The sequence below is a fragment of the Loxodonta africana genome, chromosome 9 (assembly GCF_030014295.1).
Source record: "Loxodonta africana isolate mLoxAfr1 chromosome 9, mLoxAfr1.hap2, whole genome shotgun sequence".
Lineage (NCBI taxonomy): Eukaryota > Metazoa > Chordata > Mammalia > Proboscidea > Elephantidae > Loxodonta > Loxodonta africana.
This window is the reverse complement of record NC_087350.1, coordinates 32,995,071-33,015,618: the sequence shown is the minus strand read 5'-3', so window position 1 is coordinate 33,015,618 and position 20,548 is coordinate 32,995,071. Positions and strand designations below refer to the sequence as shown.

General features: G+C 36.1%; 1 protein-coding gene across 5 annotated transcripts in view; it reads left to right on the top strand.

The window, feature by feature from the left end:
- Window positions 1-20,548, top strand: part of VPS13A (vacuolar protein sorting 13 homolog A) — a 265,017-nt gene that overhangs the window by 62,111 nt on the left and 182,358 nt on the right. For 4 of the 5 annotated variants that reach the window (XR_010322961.1, XR_010322960.1, XM_064291205.1 and 1 more), the window contains exons 11-17: window positions 794-921; window positions 1,125-1,231; window positions 2,100-2,271; window positions 4,264-4,326; window positions 4,809-4,938; window positions 15,145-15,239; window positions 15,556-15,698. Coding sequence is in view for 3 of the 5 variants with exons in the window: in XM_064291205.1 (XP_064147275.1) it covers window positions 794-921; window positions 1,125-1,231; window positions 2,100-2,271; window positions 4,264-4,326; window positions 4,809-4,938; window positions 15,145-15,239; window positions 15,556-15,698 (838 nt within the window). In the remaining 2 variants the exon portion in view is untranslated. Of the gene's footprint in view, window positions 1-793; window positions 922-1,124; window positions 1,232-2,099; window positions 2,272-4,263; window positions 4,327-4,808; window positions 4,939-5,167; window positions 5,259-15,144; window positions 15,240-15,555; window positions 15,699-20,548 lie in introns of those variants that run through there. The other variant, XM_064291207.1, reaches the window with a different exon arrangement.

Here is a 20,548-nt window from a genome sequence, read left to right as displayed (position 1 = left end):
TTTCCCCTGCTTGAGTGTAAGATGGAATGCCGAAGAACAAAATTTTTGAGCATTTATTTCTATTCAAATAAAGTATATTTTTGAATGCTTAATATGTAAAAAATAAGTGCTAGGCCTTGGGGATGATTAAAACAAGATGAATCTACTATCTTTTATACAAATTAATTTATAGTTTAGTAGTTGGTTCCCTGCCAATTTTTTCTATTACTTGTCTCTCTCTGTATGGTGCCTATTCTGTTCTTTTTGGTGTTACAATACGAAGGGTTGAAAGGAATTTATCTTAAGTTTTTGGGTTGAGCTAAACAACTAATCTTGTACAAACCCTCACTAGTCTTCTCTCCTTTTAAGAGTTAAAATGGAGAACAGATGGATAAAGAGCAACTGATCAGAAATTCAGAAATTATACAATGGAAGTCAGCGGTTAAATACAATCTTTTTTTCCTCTTAGAATTTCTAATGTACATTCATTCCCTAGAACTGTGTATTTTTGTTAAAAATATTTTATTAGACTATTTTGTCTAATTCTGTTTTTTTGAGGGGTTTTTCACTTAGCCTTTATTGTACTTCAGTATGAAAGACATCATGAATTATAGGTAGGAAAAAGATAAAAGCATCCTTACCACTAATTAAGTGATAGACAGGTCATATGACCAAATCATGGCAGTGTGTGGACATCAGGGAACTGTAGACAGGGTATAAAAGAAAATAAGTATTTTTAACTTGATTCCTTTAGTGCTTTGACTCTTGAAATACAAGACACTTTAATTTTTTTTCAATTTGTATTATCTTCCAGTATTCCGTCCCATATCTGCTAATGCCAAACTTCAGATGAATCGCCGATCAGATTTTGACTTTTCTGACCCCAAAATAAATCTGGATGTTGAGTTACATGACATAGCCATTGAACTTAATAAACCACAGGTAATTTTTTAAATGAAATTTTAAATTGTGAATTATAGTTTGGCAAAAACGTAGCCATGATTTTACAACGTTAACCAAAAATTCATAATGTTATGTGGTAACATTTCCTATATAACTAGTAAAAATATCAATAACTTAACTTGTCTCTGATAATTGGACAAAACTTTTTGAAACACGAGCTTTTTACCTTTTCCATTCTTCAGTATTTCAGTCTTATGGAGCTTCTTGAATCAGTTGATATGATGAAGCAAAATCTGCCATACAGGAAATTCAAACCTGATGTACCTCTTCACTACCATGCCAGGGAATGGTAAACGCCTTTTTTTTTTTTTTTCTTAAATATTTAAAAACTAGAAAATAAAAATGAATTTCTTGACTTAAAAAATAATTTTTAAGATAACCTTATGGTATGATGCAGACTATAGTTTGATTTGTAGCTAGAAACATGTAGCTGCTTTTGCTTATAATGTTAATGAAAGTGACTTAAGGGATTTTTTTCTCATTTACTGTAGCGGTTTCAGTATTTTTGTAATTGTTAAAAACGTATACCCCAGTTTATTTTCTAGTGATATCTTTTTTTCTCCCTCTAAATTTCCATAGCAAGCACTCTAAAATCTGTATTTTTCAGGTTATGGGGGTCTATGAAGTACCCCTTTTATGAATTCAAAAGTCTCGCTATTCTAGTTTTTACGTTATGCTAGTTTCTAGAAGCTACAGTTACTTTAGATGCCTAAAGTGTTATCTGCCAATTAATACCATACTAGAATGTGTGTAAAGCTGTATTTATTTTATAAAAATTGAATAGTGTTGCTTATTTTTACTTAAAAAAACCCACGGCCATCAAGCCAATTCCGACTCGTAGTGACCCTGTAAGACAAAGTAGGACTGTCCCATAGAATTTCCAAGGAGTGGCTGGTGGTTTCAAACTGCTGACCTTTTTGTTTGAAGCTGAATGCTTAACCACTGCGCAACCAGGAAAGATGAATAATTAATGAATTGTTAATGCAAAAATAGTTGGAAAAAGCCAAGTGCTCAAATAGATCCTTTTCATAGTCTCTGTACTAAAGATTTCTGTATTATAGATACGTTTGTTGTTAGAGTAGAAGCGATATTAATTATTTGTACTGTTGATTTGTTGGTATTAAGTGTGGGGTTTTTGTTTTTGTTTTTTTAACTAGGTGGGCTTATGCTATAAATGGTGTTCTTGAAGTAAATATTCGTCCCAGCTTACGGATGTGGTCATGGAAGCATATTAGAGATCATAGGCAAAAAGTGAAGCAATATAAAGAACTGTATAAAAAAAAGTTAACAACTAAGAAGTTAGCTGGTGACATTCTCCTGCCTTTGGAGGTTAGCATTAAAAAAAATATTGTTGAATGTTTTCCACTATGTAACTCCTCCTCAGCCTTTAGTCACTAACACGTCCTACTTATTTGCTATAATTTTGGCTGACCATTCTCTGTCTCTGTTACTTATACTTCTTCCTATTCCTGTTCCTAACTTCAGTTAAGTTCTTGTGAAATTCTTCTGTGAACTTTTCAAATTTAAGATCGTTCTCAGTCTGGAAGGATTTGTGTTTATGCAAACAGTAACTTGAAACGTCACTTTCTTGTGTCCCTTTTAACTTTAAGAGCTGCATTGATTCCAGATTTCTCTTTCTCGGTTTCAGAGCCTTACATTATCAGTTACCACCGCAGTTCCCTTATTGCTGTCCTCTGACTGTGCATTCCCCAGATGAATGTCCTGCCTTCTGTTTGTATCATGCTCATGCTGAGTGCCATGCCTTTGCTCATATAATCAGTCCATCAGCTTTCTCTCTTCTCTTTGCCTATCTGTTGCAGCTCTACTCATCCTTCAGGCTCTTTCTTAAGTCCCATCTCTTGCATGAACTTTTCCTGAATTTTCTGCCCCTCTAGAGGTATTTTTTCTCTTAATTCTCTGGCATTTCTAGTCTTTATCAGCAGTTTTACACTTAATTATATGTACTGAGTGTTCTCTAAGTGTTAGTCTCATCCAGTAAACCAGAAAACCAAACCCATTGTCGTTGAGTTGGTTCTGACTCCTAGTGACGTCTAGGACAGAGTAGAACTGCCCAGTAGGGTTTCCAAGGCTGTAATCTTTATGGAAGCAGACTGCCACATCTTTCTTCCTCGGATTGACTGGTGGGTTTGAACTGGTGCCCTTTGAGTTGGCAGCTGAGCGCTTAACCACTGCACCACCGGAGCTCCCCTTATCAAGTAAACCCGTTACTGTTGGGTCTGTGTAATTCATAGCGACCCTATAGAGTTTCCAAGGAGTGGCTGGTGGATTCAAACTGCCTTAGCAGCCGAGCTCTTAACCACTGTGCTGCCAGGGCTCCATTATCAAGTACACAAACAAACAAACAAACAAAACAAAACCCTTTGTTGAGTAGTTTCCGACTCATAGAGTTATCAAGTAAAGGATCTGCTTTTTTAGAATTATGGAATATTCTGGAATAGACTTTTACAGCTGGATTAAGTACAGATTAGAGAGATTAAAAGGCATTAGCCTCTTGGAATCAATATGACCATTCTGAATCCATGCTGATTTTTAATTTCAAACTCCTTAAATATTGAGTTTTACTTTAGTTTCAAGTTGAGAGACTTCCTGAAGATCCAGGTCTATTAGGAATGCTTCGATTTAGAGGGTTTTTGGAGCGGTTACAGATTTTTTTATTTTCCTTTGGACCCAAATCCAAATCTTCCATGTCTGCTAGATTCAAACCCAAACCCTGCGTTGTTTAGATAGTAGTAGGTCATGGTTCTTCTCTTGGAGGGAAAGTAGTTTATACATGAAACTCTTGAAAGTAATCATATGAATGTATAGTTACAGTGAAAGGTTTAGTTTATGCTAATAGCTATAACAACTTTGAAAAGTGTACAATTAAAAAAAGTTTTAAATGTATCTAGGCCTACATGGAATATCTTAATGATGACCTTCAAACTTTACTCATAACGGATCTGTAGTTGTATTTTTAGCTGATCATTGACCTCATGCATTTACCTTTAGCTGTAGTTAAAACCCAAATAAAAGTTATTTTGGACAATGCATGTAGAGTATCTTTTAGTATGTGTTATACCTCTTGTAGAGTTTGTAATCTTATATGCGTGACCTAAATGATTTGTTTGTTGAAAAACTTACCCCATCATTATTAATTTTCAAGCTCATATATATTTATATGCATTGCTTCACAGAATTTAATAAATATATTGATGGACATTCTGTTTTCTATCATATCTTTTCTTTAATGCAGCAGTTTGATGGATTATATACTAAAGTTATTTATGTAAAGTTAAAAAAATTTTTTTTTAATATTTTCAGGAGCTGGAAAAGATCCTGGATGTATTTAATTTAACTTTAACAAGACAACAGGCAGAAGTTGAGGTAATTCCAGATTATCTTTCGCTTAGTAAAAATGAATCTAAACTCCATATAGATGTAACAGAAAATGTGATGTCATTAGCATTGTGCTGCAATATTCTGTTTCCTAAAAAGAGTTCAAGTTTGCTTCTGTATGTTATAAAAACATTTGATATGTTTTCCACATCCATTTAAATTAGATTTTTATGGGAAAAAATTCTAACTAACTAATGGGTTTATCAAATATTCAGAGGTCCATATGAAGGTGAAAAGCCTTTTTTTTTTTTTTTAAATTTGGTGATCTTTACCTCTTGTTAAAAATGAGAACTATTTGGTAATACTAAAGTCTTTGTTTAGCTAACGTTGCAGTACTGTGTTCTGTGGTCAGTTTGCATTTTGTTTACATTTATTCACTTAGATAAGTTCTGGAAATATCATGTTTCTTTTTCATTAAATTACTAATTAAAGGGTGATTTGTCATATACTTGAAACTTCATTGATTATAGGTAAAGAAAGCTGGATACAAGATTTACAAAGAAGGGGCAAAAGATTCAGAGGAAAATAAAGGATGGTTAGACTGGCTGTGGAGTTGGTCGGAAGCAAGCTGTAAAGAACAGCCAGATGTTAAACCTGGAAGTATGTCCATTTATTTTCTAATTCTAATTTTTTATATTTATTATATTTTTAGGGCTTTTGTGTCTGGTTTACTTCGCTTAGCATGTTTTCAAAGTTTATCCATGTATCAGTACTTCATTCCTTTTTTTTTTTATTGTGGTAAAAATATGTAGAAGAAAACATTTGCTATTTCAACATTTTTTACGTGTACGATTCAGTGACGTTAATTACATTCATCATGTTGTGCAGCCATCACCACTGTCTATTTCCACAACACCCCCCCGCCACCGTAACACTGGGAAAGTTTGGACTCTGTGCATTTGTCTGTTTAGATATTTCCTGTAAGTATAATCATACAAAATTTTTCCTTTTGTGCCTGTTTTTACTCAGCATAATATTTCAAGGTTCATCCGTGTTGTAGCATGTTTCAGAATTTCATTTCTCTTTATGGCTGAATAATATTCCACTGTATGGATATACCGTATTTTGTTTATACATTCATCTGTTGATTGGTGGTTTGTTGTCACGATTTGGCTATTGTGAATAGTGCAGCAGTGAACACTGGTACACAAATATCTGTTTGAGTCCCTGCTTTCACTTATTTTGGGTATAATACCTAGGAGTGGAATTGCTGAGTCATACGGTAATTCTATGTTAACTTTTTGCCAAACCACCAGTTTTCCACAGTGGCTTCACCATTTTACAGTCCCACCAGCAATGGATGAGAGCTCCAATTTCTCCACATCCACTGGTTGGTTTCTGTTTTTTTTTTTTTTTTTTGCTAATAACCATCTTAGTGGGGTGAAGTGGTATCTAATTGTAGTTTTGAAGTTTTGATATACTTTTCCCTGATGACTAATGACGTTGACCATCTTTTTATGTGCTTGTTTGCACTTTGCATATCTTCTTTGATAAAATGTCTATTAATGTCCTTTGCCAGTTTTTTGATTGGGTTGTCTTTTTGTTGTTGAGTTGTAGGAATTCTTTATGAATATTCTGAATATCAAAGCCTTATCAGGTATATGGTTCCCCAACATTTTCCCCTGTTCTGTATGTTGTCTCTTCACTTTATTGACAATGTTTTTTGAAGCACAAAATTGTTAAAGTTTTGATGATGCCCAATTTGTCTGTTTTGTCATTTGTTTCTTGTGTTTTTGGTGTTATATCTAAGAATCCATTTTCAAAAACTAGATCTCAAAGTATTTCCCTTATGTTTTGTTCTAAATGTTTTATGGTTTTAGTTCTTACATTTCAGTCGTTCATCTATTTTTAGTTAATTTTTGTATACGGTATGAAGTATGAGCCTGGCTTCATTTTTTCTGCTTGTGGAAATCCTGTTTCACAGCACATATATTGAAGAAATTATTCTTTCCCCATTGAGTGGACTTAGTGCCCTTGTCGAATACACGGGTTTATTTCTGGACTCTCAATTCTGTTCCATTGTTCTGTATTTCTATCATTATATCAGTACCAGATTGTTCTGATTACTGTAACTCTGTAGTAAGTTTTGAAATTGGATGTGTGAGTCTTCCTACTTTATTCTTCTTTTTGAAGATTGCTTTGGCTTCCGGGGGTCCCTTGCAGTTCCATATACATTTGAGAGTTGGCTTTTCCATTTCTGCAAAGAAGGCTGTTGAGATTTAGAAGGCTGTTGAGATTTTGATAGGGATTGTGTTGAATCTATAGATGGCTTTTGGTAGTATTGGTATCTTAATGATGTTAAGTCTTCTAGTTCATGTACATGGAATGTGCTTCCATTTATTTAGGTCTTCTTTAATTTCTTTTGACAAAGGTTTTTTTTTTTTGTCTTAATTAATAATAATTATTTCAAATCAGTTTTATTGAAGTTTAATTACATTAAAAATTCAATTTTAAGGCACAGAATAATGAGCTTTGACAGATGTGTATACCAAGTAACCATAAAAGGATCAAGATATAAAACATTATAATTCAAAAAAGTATTTCCTACTGCCCCTTTGTAATCAGTAGCCCTTTCTTGGCAGTGGCAACCGTAGATCTGCTTTTCTTCATTATAAACTAGTTTGACCCCTTTTTAAATTTTCATGTAAACGGAATCATGTATATTTTATGTCTGTCTTCTTTTACAAAGCCTAATTTTTTTTTTTTGGTGAAAATATAAAAGGCAAAAGACACAACATTTCAACAATTTCTACATGTACAGTTCACTGACATTAATTACTTTCTTGAGGTTGTGCAACCCGTTCTCACTATCCTTTTCTGAATTATTCTACCACCGTTAACTTAAACTAACTGTCTCGTATGCCTCTTGTCTACTGTTTTGAGTTGCTGTTGTTGGTTTGATCTGACATAGATAATTCTTTAAAAGAGCTTAATGCTCAAGGCAGACATACTTTAGTAATTAAACTAAACTATTGTTTGGTTCAGAGAAAACTTCCGGGGATACTTTTGGTTTAAAGTTTATATCCGGATAGTAGTTTGGGGTTCCTCTAGTCTCAGTGGCTCCAGAAAGTCTAGATTCCATTGACAATTTGAAATTCTGTTCTGCATTTCCCTCTTCTAACCAGGATTCTTCTACAGAGTCTTCGATCAAAACATTCAGTAATGGTAGCCAGGTACCATCCAATTCTTCTGGTCTCATGACAAAGGACGCAGTTGTTCATGGAGGCAACCAGATACGCCTTCTATTTCCTCCTGTGATTCCTGACTATCCTGCTGCTCCTGGTGTACCTTGGATAGCTGCTTTTCAACAAAGTTGTATAGTTTTCAGTGTACAAGTCTTTCACCTTCCTGGTTAAATTTATTCCTAGGTATTTTATTCTTTTAGATGCTATTATAAATGGAATTTTTTTCTTAGTTTTCTTTTCAGATCGTTAATTGCCGTTATATAGAAATCCAGCAGATTCTTGCGGACCTTGTACTCTGCTACTAGTAGCTTTCTTATGTATTGCTTGGGATTTTTTTTTTTTTTTTTAGTAGAATCATGTGACTCGGGATAGTTTCATGTCTTACTTCTTGATCTGAATACCTTTTACTAGTTTTTCTTGCCTAATTGTTCTGGCTGGAACTTCCAGTACAATATTGAACAGCACTGGTGAGTGGGCATCCTTGTCGCCAATCTTAAGGAGAAAGTTCTCATTCTTTCTTGATTACAGATAATGTTAGCTATGGATTTTTCATAAACTATCAAAATGAGGAATTTCCCTTCTATTTCTAATTTGTTGAGTGTTTTTATCGTGAAAGGTTGTTAGATTTTGTCAGATGCCTTTTCTGTATCGATCAAGATGATCATGTGGTTCTTTTCATTTGTATACTTAGTATATAATTGTTGTTAGGTGCCATCGAGTCAGTTCTGACTCATAGCAACCCTGTACACAACAGAACGAAACACTGCACGGTCCTGTGCCATCCTCACGATTGTTGCTATGCTTGAACCCATTGTTGCAGCCACTGTGTCAGTCTATCTCGTTGAGGATCTTCCTCTTTTTCACTGACCCTCTACTTTACCAAGCATATCCTTCTCCAGGGACTGGTTCCACCTGATAATATGTCCAAAGTATGTGAGATGTGGTCTTGCCATCCTTGCTTCCAAGGAGCATTCTGGTTGTACTTCTTCCAAGACAGGTTTGTTTGTGGTCTTTTGGCAGTCCATGGTATATTCAATATTCTTCTCAATCACCACAATTCAAAGGCATCAGTTCTTCTTCGGTCTTCCTTATTCATTGTCCAGCTTTCGCATGCTTATGAGGCAATTGAAAACACCATGGCTTGGGTCAGGCGCACCTTAGTCCTCAAGGTTACATCCTTGCTTTTCAGCACTTTAAAGAGGTCTTTTGCAGCCGATTTTCCCAATACAGTGTGTCTTTTGATTTTTTGACTGCTGCTTCCATGGGTGTTGATTGTGGATCCAAGTAAAATAAAATCCCTGATAACCTCAATCTCCTCTCTGTTTATCATGATGTTGCTTATTGGTCCAGTCGTGAGGATTTTTGTTTTCTTTATGTTGAGGTGTAATCCATACTGAAGGCTGTGGTCTTTGATCTTCATCAGTAAGTGCTTCAAGTCCTCTTCACTTTCAGCAAGCAAGGTTGTGTCATCTGCATAACGCAGGTTGTTAATGAGTCTTCCTCCAATCCTGATGCCCTGTTCTTCTTCATATAGTTCAGCTTCTCAGTTTATTTGCTCAGCACACAGATTGGATAGGTATGGTGAAAGGATACAACTCTGATGCACACCTTTCCTGACTTTAAACAATGCAGTATCCCCTTGTTCTGTTTGAATGACTCCTCTTGATTTATGTACAGATTCCTCATGAGCACAATTAAGTGTCCTGGAATTCCCATTCTCCACAATGTTATCCATAATTTGCTATGATCCACACAGTTGAATGCCTCAACATAGTCGATAAAACACAGGTAAATATCTTTCTGGTATCCTCTGCTTTTAGTTAGGATCCATCTGACATCAGCAGTCATATCCCTGGTTCCACATATTCTTCTAAATTCAGCTTGAATATCTGACAGTTCCCGGTTGATAAAACCACTGCAGCTGCTTTTGAATGATCTCCAGCAAAATTTTGCTTACGTGTGATATTAATAATATTTTTAGATAATTTCCACATTTGGTTAGACCACCTTTCTTGGGAATAGGCATAAGTATAGATCTCTTCCAGTCAGTTGGCCAGGAAGCTGTGTTCCAAATTTCTTGGCATAGATGAATGAGCATTCCAGTGCTGTACTCGTTCGTTGAAGCATCTCAATTGGTATACTGCCAATTTTTGGAGTGTTGTTCTTCGCCAGTGCCCTCAGTGCAACCTGGACTTCTTCCTTCAGTACCGTTGGTTCCTGATCATATGTTACCTCCTGAAATGGTTGAATGTCGACCGATTCTTTTTGGTATAGTGACTCTCTGTATTCTTTCTGTCTTCTTTTGATGTTTCCTGCATTGTTTAATATTTTCCCTGTAGAATCCTTCAGTATGCAACTCGAGGCTTGAATTTTTTCTTCAGTTCTTTCAGCTTGAGAAATGCCGAGCATGTTCTTCCCTTTTGGTTTTCCATCTCCAGGTCTTTGCACATGTCATTATAATACTTTGTCTTCTTGAGCTGCCCTTTGAAATCTTCTGTTCAACCCTTTTACTTCATTTTTTCCTTTCGTTTTAGCTACTCGACATTCAAGAACAAGTTTCAGAGTCTCTTCTGGCATTCATTTAGGTCTTTTCTTTCTTTTTCCCCACACGTCTGTCAGTTTGTTGTTGTACTCGGGCTTGTGTGTTGCTGTGCTGTTGGGAGCTATGCCATAGGTATTGAAATACCAGCAGGGTCACCCGTGGCAGACAGGTTTCAGCTGAGCTTCCAAACTAAAACTAGGAAGAAGGACCCAGCGGTCTACTTCTGAAAAGAATTAGCAAGTGATAACCTTATGAATAGCAGCAGAACATTGGTATATTACATAGCGGTATTTTCTAACGATGAACCACCCTTTTATTCCTGAGGTGAATCGTGCTTGATCGTGGTAGATAACCATGATTTGGTAAATAATGAGCGTTTGCTTCATATATTTTTGGCTCTGATGTTAGGTTCATCTGTACAGTAAAACCTGTGAAAGCCAGAACCTGTATAAGGTGGAAATCTGTCAGAGAAGGAAAACTCACTGGGTGTTTATGAGGTAGGATTCTTAATGGGCAGTGATAGAAAAGTGTTAGCACCCTGTCAAGGGCAGAAAACTTGCAAAACCTGGAAAAAACAAGGTGGTCCCATCAAGTTCTGTCTCTCACAGGTTTTACTGGTTTTATAATTGTTATATCTTTCTGCGAAATTAATCCTTTTATCATAATAGAATGCCCTTCTTTGTCTCATAACACATTTTGACTTAAAGTCTATTTTGTCTAATATTGATATAGCCATTTCAGTTCTTTCTTGGTTTCTATTTTCACAGAATATTTTTTTCCATCTTTTCACTTTGAACCTATTTATGTCTTTGGGTCTGAGATATTTCTCTTGTAGACAGCATATAAATGGACTATGTTTTTTAATCCATTCTTCTACTCTCTGCTTTTTGATCTACATTTAGAGTAACTAACGATAGGGAAGAACTTCTGCTGTTTTTCTGCGTTTTATACTTTTTTTGTTCTACATTTTCTCCAATACTGCAATCATTTGTGTTTTGTTTGCTTTTTGTAGTGAACTATTTTGATTCCCTTTTCCTTTCCTTTTGTGAACATTTGTTAGATATTTTCTTTGTGGTCACCATGATGGTTACATTTAACATCTTAAATTTGTAACAAAACCAAACTCATTGCTTTTGAGTCTTTTCTGACTAATGGCAACCCAGTATGTTAGGTGGCGGCATTTGACCTCCTCTAACTTCACAAGGATGAAGGAAAATCAGTATCAACAGCTGAAGGCTGATTCCTGTGAGGCGGAGGTCAGACATGCCTCCTCTCTCCACCATCTTTACCAACTTTGACACCAACCATCCCTCCCACAGCACTCTCTTTCTCTGCTGAGTTTGATAATTCATTGCAATGGCCACATAGAACTCACAGACAATACTCAGGATTATGGAATTTATTAGGAAGTAACAGGTTACAGTTCAGGAATGCTCAGGATACTGTTCTTCGATCAGGATAGCATCGTCTGGGCTGTGCCAGCAGGCAAACCTCTCTGGCCCCTCGGCCCCTGCCCTGCTTGGAAAAGTGTTACAAAGCTCTTGTAGCTCAGCTAATAAGAGCCCAGAGGCACCCCACTATGCCAGTAAGCCTTGGCCCACAGGTGCTCAGCTCCAGCTCCATGGGTCGACAGACCTAGCTCCACCAAGTGCGGGAGGCACCCTACTCGAAGGTGCTCAGCTTTCTTGTTACATGGGCCGGGAAGCCCACCATGCCATCTCTTCTTGGTCTTCTGCTGATCTCCTGTGGTCTCCTATGGTGTCCTGCTGGTGTCCTGCTGGTCTCCTGGTCCTGCTGCTGCTGTTTCTCACCATCTCTGGTGTTACAGCTCCCCCTCTGTGTCTTCCATGTTACAACTCCTATTCTCTCTCTGTCTCTCAGTGCCACCCTTTAAACCTAGAGAGATGGGAGAACTGACCAGTCCCCTTGTTAGGGTTCCCTACACCTCCTTTGAATAGTCCCACTCAGTCATTTGGCAGGACTTACAAAGACTATGGTTAGAAGGGCCATATAAAGTAATTAATTGCACTATAGTTACAGATTAGAACTGAGCTCTATAGGGATTTCATGGCTATAATCTTTATGGAAGCAGATTGCCAGGCTTTTCTTCCACAGTTCTGCTTGGTAGATTCAAACTACCAATCTTTCAGTTTGAATTGTCAACCTTTTCGGTGTGCAAACTTCTTAGGCCACCCAGCAACCTTTAAATTTATAACAATGTGGTTTAAATTGATAACATCTTAACTTCAGTAACATAACATCCAAGAGTTATTCCCATACCTCTGTTCCTCTCCTTTTATAAAGTTATTATAAATTGCATTTTATATGATATGTGGCCAGTAATGTAAATTTGGAAACCCTGGTGATGTAGCGATTAAGTGTTATGGCTGCTAAACAAAAGGTTGGCAGTTTGAGTCCACCAGGCGCTCCTTGGAAACTATGGGACAGTTCTTTTCTGTCCTATAGGGTCACTATGAGTCTGAACGGACTCGATGGCAACGGGGGGGGGGGTTTAATATAAATTTATAATTATTTTTAATCATCTGTCTTTTTGAATCACATAGGACATTACTACTGGAGTTGCAAACCAAATATACCGTAAAACTGGCTCTTAAATTTGCCTATGAAATTACCTTCATCTGCAATCTCCTTTTTTCTATGGCTATGAGTTTATTTCTAGTGTCTTTTCAGTTCTGTCTGAGGAACTCCCTTTCACATTTCTTGCAGGACAAATCTTGTCCTCATGGACTTCCTCAGGTTTTGTTACCTGGGAATGTCTTAATTTTGCCTTCATTTTGAAATACTGGAAGAGCCCTGGTGATGCAGTGGTTAAGCACTCAGCTATTAGCTGAAGGGTCAGCAGTTCGAACCCACCAACCACTCTGTGGGAGAAAGATGTGGGAGGCTGCTTCTGTAAAGATTTCAGTCTTGGAAACCCTATGGGGTCTGTAGGGTTGCTGAGTCAAAACTGACTTGACAAAAATGAATTTTTCATTGTTGAAATTAGTTTTGTTGGATATAGAATTCTTGGTTGACAGTTCTTTCCCTTTAGAACTTTAAATATGTCATTGCACTGCCTTCTGATATTCAGGGTTTCTCAGGAGAAGTTGAAAGTTAGTTTTATTAAGGATCCATTTTATTGTGACAATTTGCTGATTTGTCTTTGGCTTTAGAGAATTTGATTATGATGTGTATTGGTGTGGATCTCTTTGGAGTTTGCTGAGCTTCGATTTGTAGGTTCATGTCCATCAAATTTTAGAAAGTTTTCTGCCATTATTTCTTGAAATATTCTTTCTCTTTTTCTTACTGTTCTCCTTCTGGGATTTCTGTGATGTGTATATTAGTTTACTTGGCTGCATTCCACAGTTTTAGTAAGCTTTCCTCTGCTTTCTTAGCCTGTTTTTCTTTTTCCTCTTCAGCTTCGTTAATTTTAATTACTTCATCCTCTAGTTTGCTGATTCATTCTTTTGTCAGATAAAATCTGCTATTGAGTCCTCCCATTGACTTTTTCATTTCAGTTATTGTAATTTTCAGCTCCAGTGTTTCTGTTTGGTTCCTTTTTATAGTGTCTGTCTCTTTATTTATATTCTTGTATCATTTTCCTGATTTCCTTTAGTTCATTGTCTTTGTTCTTTTTTAGTTCTTTGAGCATGTTTAATATTACTGTATTATGTTCTTCCAATTTGTTCATTATCTGGACTTCCATAGAGATGATGTCTCTCTCTTCACCTTGTTCTCTTTTAATGGGCCATCATTTCCACTCTCTTTCTGTGCCTTGCTATTTTTTGGTGAATCTGTGACATTAAAATATTGCAGTGTGTTAGCTTTCTCAATTCCCTTGTATTCCTGTTGTTTTTGAAGTGGACATTGTTAACATCTATCTGTCTATCTGTCTGTCTGTCTAGCTATCTTATGCTTATTATAAATGAAATTACTGCTATAAATATTACAAATGTATATTAACAGAAACCTGTTACCATTGAGTTGATTCTGACTCATGGTGATCCCACATGGTTCAGAGTAGAACTGCACTCCATAGGGTTTTCAGTGGCTGTAATCTTATGGAAACGGAGTCCTGGTGGCGCACACAGTTAAGCACTTGGCTGCTAAACAAAAGGTTGGTGGTTTGAACCCATTCATTGTGTCCACAGGAGAAAGACCTGGTGATCTGCTTCTGTAAAGATTACAGCCAAGAAAATCCCATGGGGCAGTTTTACTCTGTCACATGATGTTGCTGTGAGTTGAGATCAACTTGAATGGTACCTAACGATAACAACAACAGTCTTATGGAAGTAGGTTGCTAGGCCTTTCTTTTCTGGCAGTGCTTGGTGGTTTTGAACCATGAACTTTTATGTTAGTAGTCAAGTGCAAACCATTCGGTCCACCCAGGAATCTCACACATGTACGTAAATGAAATAGAAAAAAAAATCTATCTTACTATTTGTAATTTGTGGCTAAAGGATTTAGTTCATGCATCTAGTACAATAATTGATAAATATATAAAAATTTCAAAGTGGTTTAAATTGTTTTAAATTCTTGTTGCAGTTGTTTCTTGCTAAGATTTTTCTTTCCTAATTATTAGGTGTAGACAATATATAACAAAGTATTTAAGATTATAGCTTTGGAGACTTAGAGACTCATGGTTACTTGGATCTGTCATTTGTTAGAAGAGTGACCAGCAAGTTATTTAAATTCACTGAGCCTTAGTTTCATCATCTGTAAAACGGGAAAAAATTGTGATACTACCGCTACCTAATTTGTATGCTAAATATGTTGTCTAGTACAATGTCATTAAGTGCCTATGCAGTTGAAACATTTGAAAATATATATCACAAATTTAAATATTTAGTAATTTATAATTTTGGAGATTAACTTCTAAAATTACCAGTGCTACCCTATCATTCAATAGTTGTAATTTCTTAAAAGTATTATAAAAAGGAAACCTATTTTGCAATCTGTTATTAAAGTTGGCTAAATTATGGGTTGGTTTTATTTTGATATCACTTAAATAACAACAACAACAACAAAAAAACAAAAAACTTTTTTTTTTAAATAACGAAATACTGCTCTGATTTGTAGCTCTTGAAGAAATGTTGACACCTGATGAAAAAGCTAAACTCTATGAAGCAATTGGTTATAGTGAAACAGCAGTTGATCCAACCTTGCCAAAAACAGTAAGATATTTTCTTGCCCTACACCTTGAAGTTTAATGTTAGATATGCCTGTCTTTAATCCTTAGAGAATTATATTTGTTACTGATTTGTTCTGTGACCTTTATCTGGATATGTAGGTATTGCGTTTGTTTTCATTTTCATGTGATGATAAAAATTTCCACCTAAGTTTTGGTGTTACGTGGTAATTCTTTAATAGGGAAAGGTATGTTTTAAAAATATTTTGTGGTTTTTAAAATGTATAAACTGTACACATAGCATTTATATATATATATATATATTTTTTTTTTTTCATTTTATTCTTCTGAATATACTCTAGTTTGAAGCCATGAAGTTTTTCCTTCACTTGAAAAGTATGTCTATTGTTCTAAGAGAAAATCACCAGAAACCTGAGCTGTTAGAAATTTTAATAGAAGAATTTAGTACTTTGGTTGTGCAAAGGCCAGGAGCACAAGCAATAAAGTAAGTATCAATTCATTTTCTTTTATGTTATCCTAAGAAAAAATTTCACCATGAGGCTGAAAGTTAGGTCGTAATCTTACAATCTTGGATGAAGAGTTCTATGGCTTGTGGCCCCACCTGGGAAGGGTCCATGGACACCAGGAACACTGCCCACGTGGCTCTGCTGGGAATGCCATTAAAGATGATGAACAACAAAAAAAAAAAGAGTACTATGGTTTAAGAGTATCCTTTTGTAACTTAAGAAACTTTGTTTTTTATTCACTACTGTGTATTTTTTGGAATTATTAAAACAGTATATGTTTAATAGAAAATTGCATGCTGAGGAAATATAGAAGGACACTAAATAATGCAAAAATTACAATCACACCACACACATACCTCCAAAAAAAACTGGTTTATCTAGGAATGTCTGTATTTTACATCTGTTTTCTAAACGGCTTTATTGAGATATTGTTTACATACCATACAATTCAGTCATTTAAAATAAGGTATAATTCATTGGCTTTTAGTGTATTCTTCAGATGGTACAACCAGCACCACTGTCTGATTCCAGAACATTTCAACACTCCAGAAATCAATCCCATGCCCAATAGTAGTCATTCACATTACCCCCTTTTTGTGGCAACCACTAATCTACCTTCTATCTCTATGGATTTGCCTATTATGGATAATTCACGTGAATGGAATTACACATGTCCTCTTCTGTACCTGGCTTACTTCAGAAGGCATAATGTTTTCAAAGTTTGTTCATGTTGTAGCATATATCTGTACTTCATTTCTTTTTATTGACAAAGAATATTCCATTGTATGGATATACCATATTTTGTTTTATCCATTCATACGTTGATGGACATTTGGTTCTTTCCAATTTTTGGCTGTTATGAATATTCATGTACTAGATTTTGTGTGTACAAAATGCTTCTATTTCTCTTGGGGTTTATACCTAGGAGTAGAATTTCTGAGTCATATAGTAATTTTTTTTGACTTTTTGAGGAACTGCCAGATTGTTTTCCAAAGTGGCTGTACTATTTTACATTCCCACCAGCCGCGTGTGAGGGTTCCAATTTGTCTGCATCCTGGACAACATTTGTTCTTATCTGTCTTTTTGATTATAGCCATTATTGTGTGTGTGAAGTGGTATCTCATTGTGGTTTTGATTTGCGTTTTGTTTTCTTTTTTTAAATAAGAACAGAAATTGTCTTACAGTTCTGGAAGCTAGGAGTCCAAAATCAGGGTGTCAGCCATGTTGATTCCTTCTGGAGGCTCTGAGGGAGAGCCTGTTTTATGCCTCTCTTCTAGGTTCCACTGACACTGGTGATCCTTGGTATTCCTTGGTGTGTAAATGCTTCTTCACATGGCATCCTTCCTCTGTGTGTGTCTCTCTTTTTATGAGGACACCACTGATATTGGAGTAAGAGCTACCCTAGTCCAGTATAACCTCATGTTAACTAAACTGATAACATCTTTGAATACCCTACTTCTAAACAAGGTCACATTCATAGGTAACAGGGGTTAGGACTTCAGCGTATCTTTCTGGGGAACACAATTAGTCTATAAGAGAACCCATGTTTCTTTCCAAAGTTAGTACTTGTCTACTATCTAGTTAGTGATTTCATTTTCCTACCCTCCCCCCTCATAACATTCAAAGATTGTTTTTTTTCTGTGTATAAACCTTTGTGGTCTCATAAATATTTGTCCTTTTGTGATTGAGTTATTTCACTCAGTGTAATGCCCTCCAGATTCATCCATGTTGTGAGATGTTTCACAGATTCATCATTGTTCTTTGTCATTGCATAGTATTCCATTGCATTATATCTGTAGATCATTTTGGGAGTATTTTACATTTTCACAATGTTGGTGCTTCTTATCCATAAGCATGCCATGGTTTTTTTAATTTATGTAGGTCTCTCTTGGTTTCTTGCAAATAGTGTTTTGTAGTTTTCTTTGTATAGGCCTTTTATGTCCCTGGTTAGATTTATTCCCACATATTTTATCTTTTTAGGGGCTGTCATAAATGGGGAAACCCTGGTGGTGTAGTGGTTAAGTGCTGTGGCTGCTAACCAAAGGGTTGGCAGTGCAAATCCACCAGGCACTCCTTAGAAACTCTATGGGGCAGTTCTACTCTGTCCTGTAGTGTCGCTATGAGTCGGAATCGACCCGACGGCACTGGGTTTGGTTTGGTTTTGGTTGGTGGTCTATTCTGGAAAATGTTGCATGTGTGCTGGAAAAGAATGTGTATACTTCTCTGCTGTTATTTGCAGTGTTTTGTATATGTCTGTGAGGTTGAGTTGTTTGATCGTGACCTTTAGATTTTCTGTATCTTTGTTGAGTTTCTTTCTATATATTTTATCCTTTACTGAGAGTGGTGTGTTGAGGTGTCTTACTGTTATTGTGGAACTGCCTGTTTCTCTTAGAATTTGTTTTATATATTTTGGAGCCTATCATTGTGTGTGTAGATATTTATTATGGCTATGTATTCTTGATGGATTGTCCCTTTTATCAGTGTATAATGTCCTTCCTTGTCTTTTATGATTGATTTTGCCTTAAAGTTTATTTTGTCTGAGATTAATATTGTCGCTCCTGTCCTTTTTTTGGTTACTGTTTGTTTGACGTATTTCTTCCCACCCATTGATTTTTAATATATTTATGTCTTTGTTAGGTGTGTCCCTTGTAGACAGTGTATCGATGGGTTATGTTTTTTAATCTTTTATGCCACTCTCTGTCTCTTTATGAGTGCATTTAAGCCATTTACATTCAGTGTGATTATTGATAGTTATGAGTTTATTGATTTCATATTGTTGTGCTTTTTTTTCCTGTGGTACTGACATTTTCTTTGTTCCTCTTACTTTCCTGTGCTGAGTTCCTTTTGTTTGTGGATTTTCTTTTCTTTCATTATTACACATTTTGTGTTTACTGAGTCTTTATGTTTTTCTTCTTTTTTATTTTGATGAGTTAATTTGTGGTTACCTAGAAATTTGCCCTTATCTCCCTGTGTTTGAACGAGTCTCTTACTGTTTGATATTGCCTTGATTTCATCTCCATTTCAATGTTCTATATACCTATACTGTTTATTCCCCCTTTTATTGTTTTAATATTGTTGTCGTATACAGATTGACATCTCTGTTTCCTTGTTTTATGTCTTCAACTTTGTTTTCTTATTGAGAGTTCTTTACCTAGGTTGGTATCTGGGTGATGCTATCCTGTGACCTAGAATCAGATTGTTGTATGATGTTGTTGGTTCTCTAATTGAAGGACTCCTTTTAATATTTCTTGTAAGTTTGATTTGATTTTATGATTTTCATTAATTTCTGTTTATCTGGAAGTGTCCTAATTTTATTATCATATTTGAGAGAGAGTTTTGTGGGATATATTATTCTTGGCTGGCAGTTTCTTACTTTTAAGGTTTAATGTATGTCATACCATTACCTTCTTGCTTGTATAGGTTCTGCTGAGTAATAAGAGTTTAGTTGCATTGTTTCTCTTTTGTATGTAACTTTGTTTTTCTCAAACTGCTCTCAAGATTCTTTTTCTTTGGTTTTGGCGAGTGTGATTATATTATATCTTGGTGACTTTTTTTTTCATGGTGACTTTCTTTCGGGGTCTATACTGTGTGGGGTTCATTGAACTTCCTGGATGGTCAGCTTTATGTCTTTCATGATATTTGAGAAGTTTTTTTTTTTTTAACCAGCAAATCTTCAGCAGTATTCTCTGTGTTTTACATTTTCTGTCTTTGTTTTGGAACTTCGATCACACGTGAATTTTTACTCTTGTGTCCCACGTAATTCTTAGGTTTTCTTCATTCTTTTCTCTGATTTTTCCACAAATATACTGATGTCCATGAATTTGTCTTCAGTCTCGCTGACTGTGTCTTCCATTGTTTCAAATTTACTCCTAAAACCTTCAATTGAATTGTACATTTCTGCAATTTTGTTGTTTATATTTTGAATAGTTCCTGTTTTTGTATGATTTCTATTTCTTTTGACATTTTTTTCTTGTATTATTTTGCTGAATTCTTCTATTGCTTTGTCTGTGTTTTTCTTGATTTTGGCTGTTTGCATTGGTTTTGTCTGTGTTTTCTTAGATCTCTTTCCTAATCTCTTGGCAAGCCCTAAATATTAGCCTTTTGAATTCTGTATCAAGTACTTCCACTACCTTTTCTTCTATTGGGAGGTTATATGATTCCTTATTTTGTTCATTTGTTGGAGCCATCTTATATTGCTTTTTTTAGGTTTTGATATTATCTTTTGTCTCTGAGACATTAAGGTATTGTTTTCTTTATGTATTGATTGTGTGTTCATTTCTTCCTTCCTGTTCTTTTTTTGTTTTGTTTTGTTTTGATATGTCAGGGTGGGCAGGCTGGGAATGCTTTACTACTTGCCTGCCTGTAGGCATGATAGCTCTCACCATCTTATCTGGATGGGTAGGGCAGCAACAGGCCAGATAAGCCCTGTTCACTGTACACTGGTTTGGTGAGGTAGCTGAGGATGGACTGGGCAGATGCTGTTTGCCTCCTGATGTTGATCCAGAATTGTGGGAGTGTTCATAGTCCCTTGCCAGATTGGCAGGGATGTCATATGGGGAGTGGTACGGGCTTGCTTCTCACTGTTCAGCAGCTGGTCGAGTAGCCCAAGGGGAGGGGCAGTGTGGGCCTGGTGTAGTGGTAGGCCTCAGTGCTGGGGATGTTGTATCTGTGGTTGTGTGTTGGGGGCTGGTGGGAAGTGGGGGAGGTGGTGCATGGGGCTAGGTGTGAGGGAGAAAGAAAAGTGAGAGAAAGAAAAAAAGGGGGGCAGTATGGTGTTAGCTGGCTGGTGGGGGTGGGCTGGATCTGGAACTAGTGGAAAGGGGGGGAG